This window comes from Engraulis encrasicolus, chromosome 5, assembly GCF_034702125.1.
Source record: "Engraulis encrasicolus isolate BLACKSEA-1 chromosome 5, IST_EnEncr_1.0, whole genome shotgun sequence".
NCBI classification, from domain to species: Eukaryota; Metazoa; Chordata; class Actinopteri; order Clupeiformes; family Engraulidae; genus Engraulis; species Engraulis encrasicolus.
The window spans coordinates 42,174,885-42,189,359 of NC_085861.1; the positions used below are offsets into that span (position 1 = coordinate 42,174,885).

The window sequence follows — 14,475 nt, forward strand, 5'->3', positions numbered from 1 at the left end:
CGCTTGGTCATTACAATTTTGGTGACAGTAAGGTTGTAACACAGGCTCTTCTCAAAGGGCTTAAAGAAAGAATGCAGTGTGACTTGCAAATAGAAATGTTATATGAAACTGATGCAAAGTTTGACTTTATTTCACACTTCAATCTTCATTGTTTTTTACGTTCTGGTCAATTTTCATGTCACACCAAAACCATTCTTAAATGGATAGATCTCTTCACATTACATGTTATTCTACTGATGAAGCTGTTTTTTTGTTTTGTTTTAGGAGTTGCATGGCGTCCAGTCTGACGTATACAGTGATTTGAGACAGTATCGAAAGAAAGACCCGCCTCAATCATCTGGGTGGTGAAACTGTTAAACATTATGATGACTATTCTCTTAAGATATTGCACTCTTAATATTTGTAACCTTGGTACATTTGAATGTTGCTAAATTGAATGGTTGACGTTCAACAGAGGCTATTGGCTATCCTTGCCTCTTTTGACAATTAAACAGTATTCACTTTCTCTACTTGGAGTGGCAAATAGAGCACTAAATTGTCTGTATGAAGCTACCTTTGCAGTATAGTCCTGTTTCAATCTTTGATAGTTGTTTACTCAACTTCTTTGTACAGCTTGTGTACATTTTGTAAATAGTATGTTTCTTTATGCACCTTAAATTATGTAATAAATCATTTCTAACACTGATCAATTGTATTGTAAAATTGTAATAGATAAATGTAATGGTTTAGAATTCATATGATGCGATCATTTTTTCAATGTCTAATTACTTAAACTGTCAATGCAGCTTGTAATTTTTCTTGAAAAAAAAGGTTGAACTTTATGTGATATCTCGAGGTATTAAAAAAAACTGGTGCTGCAAAAACATTGTATACTACTGTATATATGGGCTATACCGTGAATGGAAAAACAAATTACTGTTAGCAATGCCCCCTGCCCACTCACTCACACACAGACTTCACCAGAAGACTTGCTGAGTTTGTATTCTTGTCCCTCGCCTTGGTCACAGGCTCTTGAGTGAGACGAGTGAGTCTGACGCACCGTCTCGGTTTTCCCCCGCTGGAAACTTAAAGACAGAAGTAAAAATGAATCACTTTTGAACACATTTAGTGCAAAGCCTCACATGGTTGAAGGCTACTTTGGGTTGGAGAGATATTTTTAAAGGAGCTCATTTTTTGTGACAATGCATCTCAGTTATAAACTTTGACATTTTTCTATAAGGTATTTTTTAACCATCATCTAGAACAATGCTCAAGACATTGAGATTATCAGGTGTCAAAAAAGGTTCATTGTGTCGAAAAGTGTCGAAAAAGGTTCACTGACTCATTAACTACTGTGTGATCTGAGAATGACTATGATGACTTGTAATGCACATGTAACAGGTAGAACGGCCACTGTTACACACAGGTCAACAAAAAGACTCAATTTCAATGTCTTAGAATTTGCCAACAACAAACCTGTCTACTATTCCTCAGTTTTGGAAGATTTAAAATTTCGTAGCAGTACTACTAATACGTAATGGGGGTATACTGTATGAACTGTGGTTTGAGAGATGAAAGAATTATGATTGTCTTCACATCTGTTCCTGTAGCAGAGCTGGACTTCACCTGCGAGGGTTTCCCCTTCCAACAGGCTTAGGCATCTTGGGCCTCATTTATAACGGGTGCGTACGCACAAAAGACGCACGCCAAGTTCACCGCAAGGTTTGGTATTTATAGAAAACGAACTTGGCGGTAAACATAAGCAGCTCCACGCAAAGTTTAACCCATGCGTAGGCACTAAACAAAAGACCAAACGCGGAAAGCGCGACCTCGGGAGGTAGCTGGAAGAACGACCCGAAATTGGTTGAAGAAAAAAAAATCAAAGGTCACGTGTCACGATAGCCACTTTAACATTATTTAATCCAGTTCGCAACGAAAACGCGGTTGTTTGTTGTTTGGTAATGGTGGAAAATAATAAGTAGGCCTACCTGGCCTATCCATAGCCACAAGCATGTAATAGACGCTTCAAATTGCAGGTTTAGGATAGGCCTACGTTACATTTGGAAATACCCTACATTATATTAACAATAACCACGGACCTTTCCAGTATTGGGCTATAATCGTATCGGTAGGCTATAAAGTGTTCCGAGTCTGCAAGGAATTACGTCAACATTTAAGCCAGTTGCAGAATCATCTGCTCAAGTCCCAAGTGCATCTGTAATGGTTGATTTTCTCAGCCATACAGGCAAGCGCAAGTGCCAATGGACAGCTTCGTTTCTCTTGTTGCATGTCATTTCTTTTCCATGCGGTTATTCGTCATCAAAGCAGAGGTGTGCATTTGACAGCTGGTCTTATACACTGATAATGTACGTTTATAATACACACATTTAATAAATACAGACTAGAAAATGCCCATATGTCATGCTGTCTGTGGATATGTCGATCGACAGTTGGGGCGTCGCTTTGAACTGAAAGCAGACAGCTGCGCGCAGTGACCAACGGCAATTGTTGAAAAAAGTTTAAACCCGGTGCATATGAGGTGCGATGATAGATTTTCTACCGGTGAATTTCACATGGGGACATGCCATGTGAGATGTTTCCTTGACGCAGCTATTTTTCCCTTTGTTCACAACTCAATTAATACTAGCCTACATGTCCATGACTTGGCAGGTTCATGTCCATGCCATCCTTATTTTATTTTATTTTTTACTTCTGGTATAGCGTGATTTTTGTCAACAGATTACCCACACAGCAAAAGTACACCGTAATGGATCCGCCCCGGAGTCCACCATCCGGAGGCCATCCTCCGGAACGGATCCGGTAAACGGGGCCGTATCGGCGTCCACTTGCACGCCGCCTATCATCCGACGCGGAGGCGTGGTGCGGAGTCAAAAGGGACCCGTTTGTCACCCGCAACGGGTCCGCGTGCAGAAGCGTACCTCCGCAGTGAGCCCGGTTCGGAGGCGCGACATCCGATGCGGACTCATTACGTGTCCACTTATTGCATCCGTCACGGTTCCACTACTTTTTATCAGTTACGGACCCATTCCGGACTCATAGATGTTCCGGGCCGGGACCATTTTGGATCCGTGCTCATAAAGTTACTTTCTTATTATGCTATAATCCCAATAAACGAACACTAAACCAGTTAACCGTTACAAACAGCATTTAGATTTAATTCTACAGATAACACAGACCTGGCCTAGACACCGTTTAAATAAGATCCCGAAAAAAACACAACCTGACGAAGAACTTCACTCATCATGATTTTTTATTTATCTTGACATTTTCTGTCTCACTGTCATGTTGAACAATCGCGTGTCGTGGCTGCCTTCTCTTCCTTCCCTCGTCAGTCGACGGGGAAACATCACATCAGCGCTCCGATCTGAAAAGGCAACAGAGCTAAACTTAGAGCTTTCATTTAAATTTCGTAAGATGACAATCAGACATTGCATTGCATATGGAATGGACAACGCTCTTTCACATCTCTATCCCGTGACAGTAATGATGTTGAATATTATAAGATGTACAATGTCCTACTTACTCTTGGTCGTAAAAGCCGGGAGGCAGGCGGGCATCACCGTAGCAGGGTGGATTACAGCTGGCTAGCCCTGTCCGACCCAGAGGTAATTCCACCTGTTTACTGTTGCACAAGATTAAGAACAAATTCAGATATTTGTAGCCCAACCACGGACATCTGTATCAAACTATGAGCCCAGCTACTTCATTCATTCACCAATGATGGACAGCATATGGGACGAGGGCGCAGTTCATGGCCATCCATTAATTGCTAATAAATAATTAGCCTGGATTTCGTTAACGTGAGGAGAAATGATGCCACCGCTTTAGGATTTGTACCGTTAAAAACACAGTTGGTGCCAAACCTGTTGAGAGCATCACCAATCCGTGTAAAAGTGTACCACGAGCCAAATTCAGACCAATATAGCCGTTTCATAAGAGTATTTGAACACTTAGACCTACGTTTAACTTTACAAAAGTTTGCTTCAGTCAACCGGTTTGCTAGTAGCTGGCTAGCAAGCTAACGTAAACAAGGCTGTTAAAATGGGCACAATGTAGATAATTTTTATTCAACTGCACTTCCTCCATGTATCGGATGGCATCATATTTTAACAGCATTTAGGAAATACTACAATAGCCAATGTAGTTCTCCATGTCTTTGAATGAATGAACTAGCTGTCTCGTTTTGAAAACAACTAGGGTTAACATACACTTTTTAAAGTCATAAAACAAAATCCTACGAAATATCAATAAGCATTGATAGTATAAAAGCTTCAGATATACTTTTTGTACCTTTGTGTATCACCTAATATAAATAAATCAATACTTACTGGAGAGCGCTGGATCGGTCGTGTCTGCCCCAACAAAAACTGTACCAACGTCCGTTAGATTTTACAGCGCGTCCGCGTTTGTGAATCAGATATGGATGCGATTATGGTCCGCGTTTTGACAGTAGAATTTGGGGGGGCGCACGGTGGCGACCCTGATCCACCAAGTGGAACCCAAAGGAATGTGACAGTGACACGGATGTGGTGACTTGAACGCGGCTCCGCATCGGAGTCCTCTGCTGTGTGGGTAACCATCCACATGCTGCAATTCAAGGTTTTTATGTTTGTAGCCTACGACTTCCCAAACTTAACCGCTCCACTTTGCCCAACGTTCTCTAGGCCTATCTAATAAAACTGTTTGCTCCACATGTGGTAAATAGGCTATCGCGTCTGCTTTCCGCACGCCGTCCACAGATATAAATATTCATTTTGGGCGTTTCACTGAATATTCATAGATAATTATGGGTGTGTCCACAGGTGCGCACATTTGCCGCAACTTCAGAGTCAGTTGGGATTTATAAAGGGAAGTCGACGTGGAACGTGCGTGCGCCATGCTTTATAAATCTGAATATTTTCTTGCGCACGCACATCCTGAGTTTCGTGCGTGCGCCATCTTTTGGCGCATTCCTTCCGCAAAGTTTTATAAATGAGGCATCTTGTGTCTGCCAGCTGAAAAGATGGATGCATTGTTAACATGGGGTTTCTTTGTGTGTATAGGCTACTCTATTGCCTTTTTACTTACCACAACACAGTTTTAAGTCACAACTTTTGACTATAGGCACAATAAGAGATCTGGACCCATACACGTCAGTAAATTTCAAACTGAACCTTTCAATATCTCTCAGTATTATGATGTTTAAGGTCTTGTAGTCTGTACATATAGTGTTTAGGCAACATATGACAGAAATGGGTAAGTTACACAGGGGGACACACATTTACACACTGCCCTCACCCTCTTCAGTATAGAGTAGAGTAGAGAGTAGAGTAGAGTAGAGTATCTTTTATTGATCCCAGGGGGAAATTAAGGTGTCAAGTAGCATACACACATACATAAAAGAAGACATTGCTCACAAGACGTAACACACATATTACACATAAAATAATCATTATATATAGCTCACTGTTACATATATTTGCCAAGGCATCTCTCTCTCTCACTCTCTCTCTCTCTCTCTCTCTCTCTCTCTCTCTCTCTCTCTCTCTCTCTCTCTCTCTCACACACACACACACACACACACACACACACACACACACACACACACACACACACACACACACACACACACACACACACGCACACACACACACACACACACACACACACACACACACACCAAAAATAAAGTGTAGAGTGTCCACAGTGTTCACATGTGCCTTAGCTGAGTGGCACATAGAAGCCAACACATATTGTGCAGCTGTGAATTGTGATGTGATATACTGTAAGCTCCGAGATCTTCTCTTCTCACGTCTCATACTCACTGCACACATCTCAGCTAACAAAGAAGCCTTTTGTGGTTTATTTAATCACTTCGAGTACACTCACAGCATCTGATAAATAACTGTGAAGGTGTGTAGGCTGGGATAAGACATGTAACAGGTTTTTTGGCGTGAGAGAGCGCAAGCACGAATACAGTGTGTTCTCAGATGCTATCATTTAGACCCTGTTGTTTCTATCTCTCTTTGTATGAAGGCGTTTGCAAGCCCTGGGTGTTTCTAAGGACCCGGCATTGGCAAGGACCCCTATGGGAGCATCAGGACAGTAGAAAAGTAGTTTTAAATGAAATGTAGCCTATATTTTGGCATGTTTGCTAAAGGGCAAATATGTTTTCATGTTGCATTGAAGACATTATCAGCGACTCTACATGCCACAGTGGTCAGTCAGTCGGTCGGAAACCTTTACGTTTTGGAGGGATTTCCCACTGCATAGGTCTGCTGACCTTTTTGTCCTGAAAAGTGTTCCTCTTTCAGTAATGGTACCTCAGTGCCACTGAGATGTTACAGTAACGGGCATAACCTGTCATCAGAGCAGTCATGCAGGCTACATGCCTAACTAGAAATGCACCCAGAGTGTGGCCTAATGATGTGGTGTCATTTATGCAGGTTTATTAGTGTGTTCAGAGAATTATAAAGTTGTAACCAAATTATATCTAGGCTATCTTTTTTATAATTACCATGTCAGCCTTACGTGATACATCCCTCTCAGAATCACAACCGTTGTTTTAGTAGCCTATTAGTGCAATTTTGACAGCATCCCATAGGCCTAGGCCGATGCTAGCCTAACAGGTAAACATCATCCCGCTTTGAGAAAGTCATCTTGTCCATCTTGGAAACAACTGGGTTAACTTTAAATGTAGCCTAAGGTGGTGTAGGCTTAATGATTTTAACCAGCATTGTGAACTGCAGTCACAAATTCCACATTTTGGAAACGGCAGCCTAATTAATTCGACAGCATTTGTCAACCCGATCTGCGATCTGACTGTCCATCTCGCAACAGCATTGTGAACTTAGGCCTACTTCACACATATTTTTTGGCAGCGATAATTAATTTGACAGGATTGTTTGTTAACTTCAACGACGAGGGTGTAGCCTCGGTTGCCTGCTGATGTACAACTTTTTAGGTGAAAATTAATGCACTTGGGTATTGGAGCTAGCGGCAAAGGATAGAGTGGTATAGGGAATCCCTCCCTTCTCCTTATTGCGCAGGGACACCCCTGTGGACTATTCGCCCCCGTGCTCTGGCTCGGGCGGTCTGGTCGCTGTCCATCTCACAAACAACTTTAAGTGTAGCGAAGGGGATGTAATGAATTTGACCAGCATTGTGAACTTCACAATCATAAATTCCTTTTTTTTTGCCAACGGGCTACCCTTAGGGGTCTTACACACCAGGGCGCTAAAGCGTCGCGGAACGGCCGTGTTTTTTACCGGCGTCTGTGAAATTACATTGAAACATATCTGTCCTAAGGGGCAAAACATACCAAGGCGGAACGGAACGGTCGCGGGACGAACGCGGTCTTTCTGCTTAGTTTCGGCCGGTGTGTTTTTCTCTGCCTTTCACACTGACAGCGTCGGCTTGCGCGGCCAGTCCTGTACAAAAAAACTCCACAGCTAAAGCTAGCGTGCTACTTTGCCATGCATTTGAATGAGAAACCGGCGGTCGCCGGCGTGAAAAATACGCTCGAGCTGTATTTTCCAAAAGCAGCGCGGAGCGGAGCCGGCTCCTGCGCCACTGACGCCCGACTACCGCCGGTTGGTGTGTTAGGACAGATAGGTTTCAATGTATTTTCACCGATGGCGGTAAAAAACGCAGCCGTTCCGCAACGCTTTACCGCCATCCACAGTAAGGGCCAAAACATACCAAGGCGGAACGGAACGGTCCCAGGATGAACGCGGTCTTTCTGCTTAGTTTTGGCCGGCGTGTTTTTCTCTGCCTTTCACACTGACAGCGTCGGCGTGCGCGGCCAGTCCTATTCAAAACCATCCCCACAGCCAAAGCTAGCATGCTACTATGCCATTCATTTGAATGAGACACCGCCGGTCGCCGGCGTGAAAAATACGCTCGAGTTCTATTTTCCAAATGCAGTGCGGCGCGGAGCCGGCTCCCGCGCCGCTGACGCTCGACTACTGCCAGTTGGTGTGTAAGGACAGATAGGTTTCAATGTATTTTCACCGACGCCGGTAAAAAACGCGGCCGTTCCACGACGCTTTACCGCCCTGGTGTGTAAGACCCCTAAGAGCCCTTACACACCAACCGGTGGCAGTCGGGCGTCAGCGGCGCGGGAGCCGGCTCCACGCCGCGCTGCATTTGGAAAATAGAACTCGAGCGTATTTTTCACGCCTGCGACCGGCGGTGTCTTATTATTATTATACCCTTGGTATAGATACTGTTAGATTTTAGCCATTTTGTTCCAAACGTTGTAAACCCATTTCCAAATCATTTTCCAAACTTACTATGTGTTGGCTAGAATCCAGCGTGTTCTTTTTAAAGAGTCAGAGAGCATGGTGTCCAATTCTTGATTTCAGCGGGTTTATTTATCCAAAGCATCTGGCATGAAGTTACAAATAATTAAAGCATTTTTGAATTCTGTTCTTCTGTGACCTCACCCTAACAGCAACAGCCTAGAAAAGTTCTGTCTTTCCCTAGTGTATCTGTCTTTTTTGTAGTAGAGTGACCATCCCCCGTCTGTCTCCAAGCTGTGGGGGCTCCCATTGTGTCCAGGTAGACCTAGGCCCCTTGGCCAGACCTCCTGAGGTGTGTCTTGATCACACAGAGAAAGTGGGTTGGATGTGGCTGATAACCCTTCGCAAAATATACAGCATATGATCATGACCCTTATTAAACATTCTCAATGTCAATTTACAAAAATGTATGCCAATATATTTTCAATTCCCTCTCTTGATTCGATTCAACATCGAATCACAAAAAAAATATCTTAGCATGTCCATCTGCCATGTCTTTATCTGAAATGCAATCGAACGGCTATCACTTGGGTTATGGTTGGAGATTCATAGGCCTACCCATAGTAGCCTATAGGTATTGAAATGCAAAAATTCTGTTCAACCCAAAACAACAGTTCAAAAATAAACAACCAAACCTAAAAGAAGAATACAAAACAAGAACTAAAAATGCAGTCAATATATTGTCACCCCTTTTCTCTGGAGTCCCTCTCTTCAACTGAAAAAATATCGTGGCAACATCATAAAAATAGAAATGTTCTTTTTGGCCCCCGAGAGTGTCAGCTATGGTGAAGTGCTTCTCAATAGTATGTTAAACTCTTTAATAGGAATGATAAGCCCAAAGAAAGAAAGAAAGAAAGAAAGAAAGAAAGAAAGAAAGAAAGAAAGAAGAATAAAAGAAAAATTCAAAATTGTTCCAAAATTGCATTTTCATCGCATCACCCAGAGAGCTATAAAGAAAATCCACAACAAAAACCTGGAATAAAAGAAAATGTTTGCGCACCATTTATCATGTCAGACCCTGCCCAACTTTTATGTCACACTTTCCATGGGTTGAGAAACCATAAAAACGTAAAAACCATAAACCATAAAAAAACATATGCATTTCTGAAACAACAGCAAAAAATTCAATTTCAGCCCTTTGCCTCTTTACTAATCTAAATTCATAAATAAACTTTCAACTTCCCAAATTATAGTAAGGAAAAAATCTGAATTCTTAGAAGGGGGAATATTACTTCTCTTTGAAAGAAGAAGGGGGGGAATACTTCTCTTAGAAAGCTAAAGATACAGTCAATGACATGTCCCTTATTCATCCACCATTGACAATGAAAATAAACTCTCCCTCTCTTTAATCTGTATGGCACAGCCAAACAGATTAATCTTTAAAATAGTGGAGGTGTGTGCCAAAGTTTATGTAAGTTATCCCTTCAACAAGCAGAGTGCACCCCCTTGTTTCCAACTCTAGGACTTTGTCGTCCCATATCATAGATCGAACCAGCGTAGTTCTTTGTGTCCCGTCATGGACACCCTACAGTACTTTGCTCAATGCCCTGGCAGAGAACCACAGTTCTCCCATCTGACTCCGTATAAATCTCCTTGGATTTCTCAACGTTTGCAACTGCCAGACAATAGAGAGCACGTACTTTACTTCATGACACCTGATTTCCTCCAAGTTGACCGCTGATTGATCACATGGTTGCACTCTGTTGAGATTCTGTATCAATTTAAACTATGGCACCTCACCGCCTCTGGGTTTTGAGCCCAAATTTTGGAAATAAAATTAGAACTGGGGGATGAACTTGGAAGACGGCAAAGTCTGTACAATAGCTGTTTAATTAAAGTTTCATGTTAAAATGGCATTGTTTATGACTTATCACTGAATATTACTTTTTATAACTTTTTAGTTTTCTTAAAAACCCATATCAATTACCCATATCATAACATACCTAACCAAAGTGAGTTTTCTTGTTTAATAAAAACAAAATGTATAAAGGGAAAATTGGTGAAGTCAACTAAAGAAATAAAGCACTGTTTAAAGTAACCCAAAACGATGAAAATATAGTCATGGAAACTATAAACTAGAAATCCTATAAAGCTTATTTTAATATAGTATCTCTAACTCCTGCATTTTGATGGAACATAACCAAATAAAGTCATATTTTCCTGAAAGAAGAACACGTTGTAACAAGAAAGCCACCTCTCTAAAAAGCTGAAAATGATTCCTTTGTAACCCAAATAGTAAATAAAATGTTGAAAAATATCCATTTGAAACCCAAATAGTAAATAAAATGTTGAAAAATATCCATTTGAAACCCAAATAGTAAATAAAAATGTTTCTTACTTCAAAACCAAACTCTTTGTTGACCAAAAAGAGAAAGAAAGACCCATCTGTTTTTTTTTTAAAGAAAGGAAAACACCGCTTATTAAAAGAAAAATGCTCACAAAGAGGTTCAAATTGATTCATTTGAAAACCAAATCAAGACGTAAAATGAAAGCATTATCAAAACCAACTTGAAGAAACCGAATGAATAAACTCAAATCAATAAATGAAACAACCCAAAAAATGTGTAAAATAAATGTCATGACGTCACTGTAAGTAGGCCTCTGTTAAATTGCCATATTAACCATGTTCTTTTCATTTTTTTTTTTTTTTTCAACCTTTGCACGTGCACTCTCAATTTTTTACATGAACACACATAACACAGAGACAGACATAGGGCCCATTGACATACAATGACAGACACACAAGGAATACATATATGTTAGTCTCCTGTTCTTGGGGAAAAAAGGGAATGAAACCTGAAGTTAATCAACCATGGTTACTTATTGATGATAACCTGTTATGACACACTGGTTCCTTCTTATCGTTAACCTGTAGATTAAATCAAATTCACATATAGCTACAAAACAAGAGATATGTTCACATTCCCCAATGTGTCTCGGTCCCCTGGTTTCACTCCATGGTCATGTTCCTGAAAGGACTAAATGATTAAGGCAATTCACAGTATATTCCTCTCTAGGTGTCGACTCCCAATCTCATTGTCTCCAGACATCCTGAAGGGATTAGGTCAACAACGAGCTTTGCACAACAGGCAACCGTATCCTGTTATCGTCTCCTAAGAAGAAAAAAAATGGACAATTAGTTAATCTTCACTTAATTAAATCACACGAAACCAGGTCGATTAAATGCAACTTAATCCTTTTTCAAAACAAATTGTATGATTTTTCCAAACCTGAATGAATTAAAATTATTGCTAAAAACTAATCTATATTGATATCCAAAATTTGAAAACCTTGCCCATTTCATACAATTATTTTATCACCCCAGTGTCAGTCAGGTTTCTACTCCACCTCTAATGAATACGGCCAATTCCCCAGGGTGTCAAAGGACCCCAGGGTGTCGACGCCCCCCAAGGCATGCCCACACCCAAATTCTGAAACCCTGATCCATGGTGTGGCGAGTGTTGTGGTAATAGGTACGCTTGCTGTGGGGCATACCCACCCCTTCTATATTGATTTGGGATGTTTGGGAACCCTCTCCACTGCACTTTGGGGCACATTCTCTTCCAATGACCCAACTCACCACAGCCATGGCATTTGTCCCATGACCTACGCCAACCAGTCCTATGCCTCCTGCCCAATTCCCTTGGACCTCTTTTCGCTTGGTGGAGGGTCTGTTGAACCATTTGATACTCAGATTTATTTTTTGTGTCACCCACTCTGTTGCGAGCCTCCTCTAACTGCAGTTTCAATAGTTCCAGTCGTGCTGCGTCTGTCTCCTCTTTTGCCTCCTGCTCCTTAGCTCTTTGTATCTTCATGTGATGTTTCAAGTGCCTTTCCCATTGTTCAGTGGTACACCCTGCCAGGTCCGGGTTGTCCTCCATGGCCTTTCGAATTGTTTTGGGTACGCTTCCCATGATGGCTTTTCTGAATTGCAATGTCTGCCACTGTCCAGAGCCAGGGTGACACCCTGCTCTATCAGTCCAAATGTCCTTGCACCTGACCAGAAATTCTGATATGTCTTCATTTTCTTTCATGGTGAATGAGTGTGTGTGTGTGGTCCCTGTAGGAACAGGAAACTTTGCTCGCATAGCTCCTCCCAACTGTGTAGCATGAGAAGTGAATGATTCTGAATCCGCCAAATTGGTTGTACCTGCAATGGTCTCTATCTGCATAACATCAAAGCTGGTCACTTGTTTCTCCAATATTGCTCTCCAATCTCCAATAGCAAGCTTGTGACCCAAAGTGAGTTGAAAAAACTTGCTCATCCATGCCCCTCCCCCTTCTGACGGAGGGGGCATTTTTTCAACGATGCAGTTCATGTCAGTGAAGGAGAATGGTTTGTACTTCTCTCCCCCCTGGGGGTCTTTGCATATCAATGGCAACATGTTCTGAGGCACAGGTAGTGGTGACTCCACTGTGTCTCTGCTTTCGTTTGTCTTTCTCGTTTCACAACATGCCCCTGTCTCCACTTTTGAGTGCAACTTGCTCCTTCCATTTCCTGTCTCTCTTTCCACTGTCTTTAGACACTGCTGTGATAATTTAGTAGGAGTTTGTTTCACTTCTTCCAAGACATTTGCAAAGTATGATGCTGGTGCGGGTGGCAGAGATACTGAGGTGGGTCTGTTTTGTATCAACAAGAGTTGATTCTCTGGGCATGTCTCCGATTGTGTCTGTGCAAATTTTAAAGCTGCGCTGGCTAATGACATATTATGGAGGCAACTCCTTTTGTACTCTAATTGTTCCTTCTCCCTTTTCCAGTTATCTCTGAAAGAGAACCTGGACTGCTTCCTGTTTTTTTCATGTTCCTCCAACTGAATTTGGGCATACTGTACTGCTTTGATGAGATGTGGCAACAGGTCACGCTTTTCAGTATCTCTTGGCACATGCTTTTGCCTCCTCAACTCTTCCCAAATTTTGTCATACTTGTCTCCCGTTCCTTTCCTTTCCTTTTCAATCGATGCAGCCATAAGCTGTTGTTTTATGGCTTCCCATTGACCCTTCACAGTGGATGTTAGCACTGGAGGTAATCCTCTGAAGTCACCCTTTCCTCCAAGGTCCATTATGTTTATGTCTTAACTCCTCCTTTACTGCTAAACTCCTTGAGCTTAGTTAGTTAAAATTAATTCTTTCAATGATTAACATACAAAGGAGACTGCTATTCAATTCACATAGAAATAGGCAACATTCACACTGTAACTACCAAATTCCACTCTTAACTAAACATCCGATTAAATCTCTCATGGTCAACCTACACCGATTCCCACAATGCAGTTGTAACAATCATAGCAACACAGTCAACGAGGCCCACACTTCAAGCACCATTTTCCCCAGCTATAAACACTCCAATAAATAACCAGCAATGCAATATTCCCAACAAATGCTACCACAATACTTCCCCAGCAACGTAACTCAGAGCAATATAATCTCAACACAGTCCAGTATCCACACAACAATCAGCCAATAATATATGTGCCATCCATTATATCAACAAAATATGGGCCCCTCTGCCCAGCCATAATGATTGTCCGTATTTTTTTTTTGCATGACCTTTGCCTTAAGCCAGTATTCCATATTTATTTCTTGTGCACTTTAACCTTAATGCTTTAACCATTTGTTTAGACATGCCTACAGTAGGGTGACAACAATAAAACCTTGATCTGCCCAATAACAGTACTTAGATAAATCATTGGTCTGCTTACCATTTGATTACACATTGTAGCGGCTGTTAGTTGTTGTCACCCAACTGCCCCTTCGTCCATTTCTTGTCTTTTTGTCCACCAGCTCTCCTTCTTTATCACAAGTCGGGGTCACCAATTGTTGGATTTTAGCCATTTTGTTCCAAACGTTGTAAACCCATTTCCAAATCATTTTCCAAACTTACTATGTGTTGGCTAGAATCCAGCGTGTTCTTTTTAAAGAGTCAGAGAGCATGGTGTCCAATTCTTGATTTCAGCGGGTTTATTTATCCAAAGCATCTGGCATGAAGTTACAAATAATTAAAGCATTTTTGAATTCTGTTCTTCTGTGACCTCACCCTAACAGCAACAGCCTAGAAAAGTTCTGTCTTTCCCTAGTGTATCTGTCTTTTTTGTAGTAGAGTGACCATCCCCCGTCTGTCTCCAAGCTGTGGGGGCTCCCATTGTGTCCAGGTAGACCTAGGCCCCTTGGCCAGACCTCCTGAGGTGTGTCTTGA

The 14,475-nt window shown here is 41.7% G+C and overlaps 1 protein-coding gene across 1 annotated transcript in view; it reads left to right on the forward strand.

Annotated features, from left to right (window-relative positions):
• Positions 1-639, forward strand: part of tyrobp (transmembrane immune signaling adaptor TYROBP) — a 3,057-nt gene extending 2,418 nt beyond the window's left edge. The window contains exon 5 of the mRNA XM_063198246.1: positions 265-639. Coding sequence (XP_063054316.1) covers positions 265-348 — 84 coding nt within the window. The 3' untranslated portion in view covers positions 349-639. The remainder of the gene's footprint in view (positions 1-264) is intronic.
• Positions 640-14,475: the final 13,836 nt, after the last annotated feature.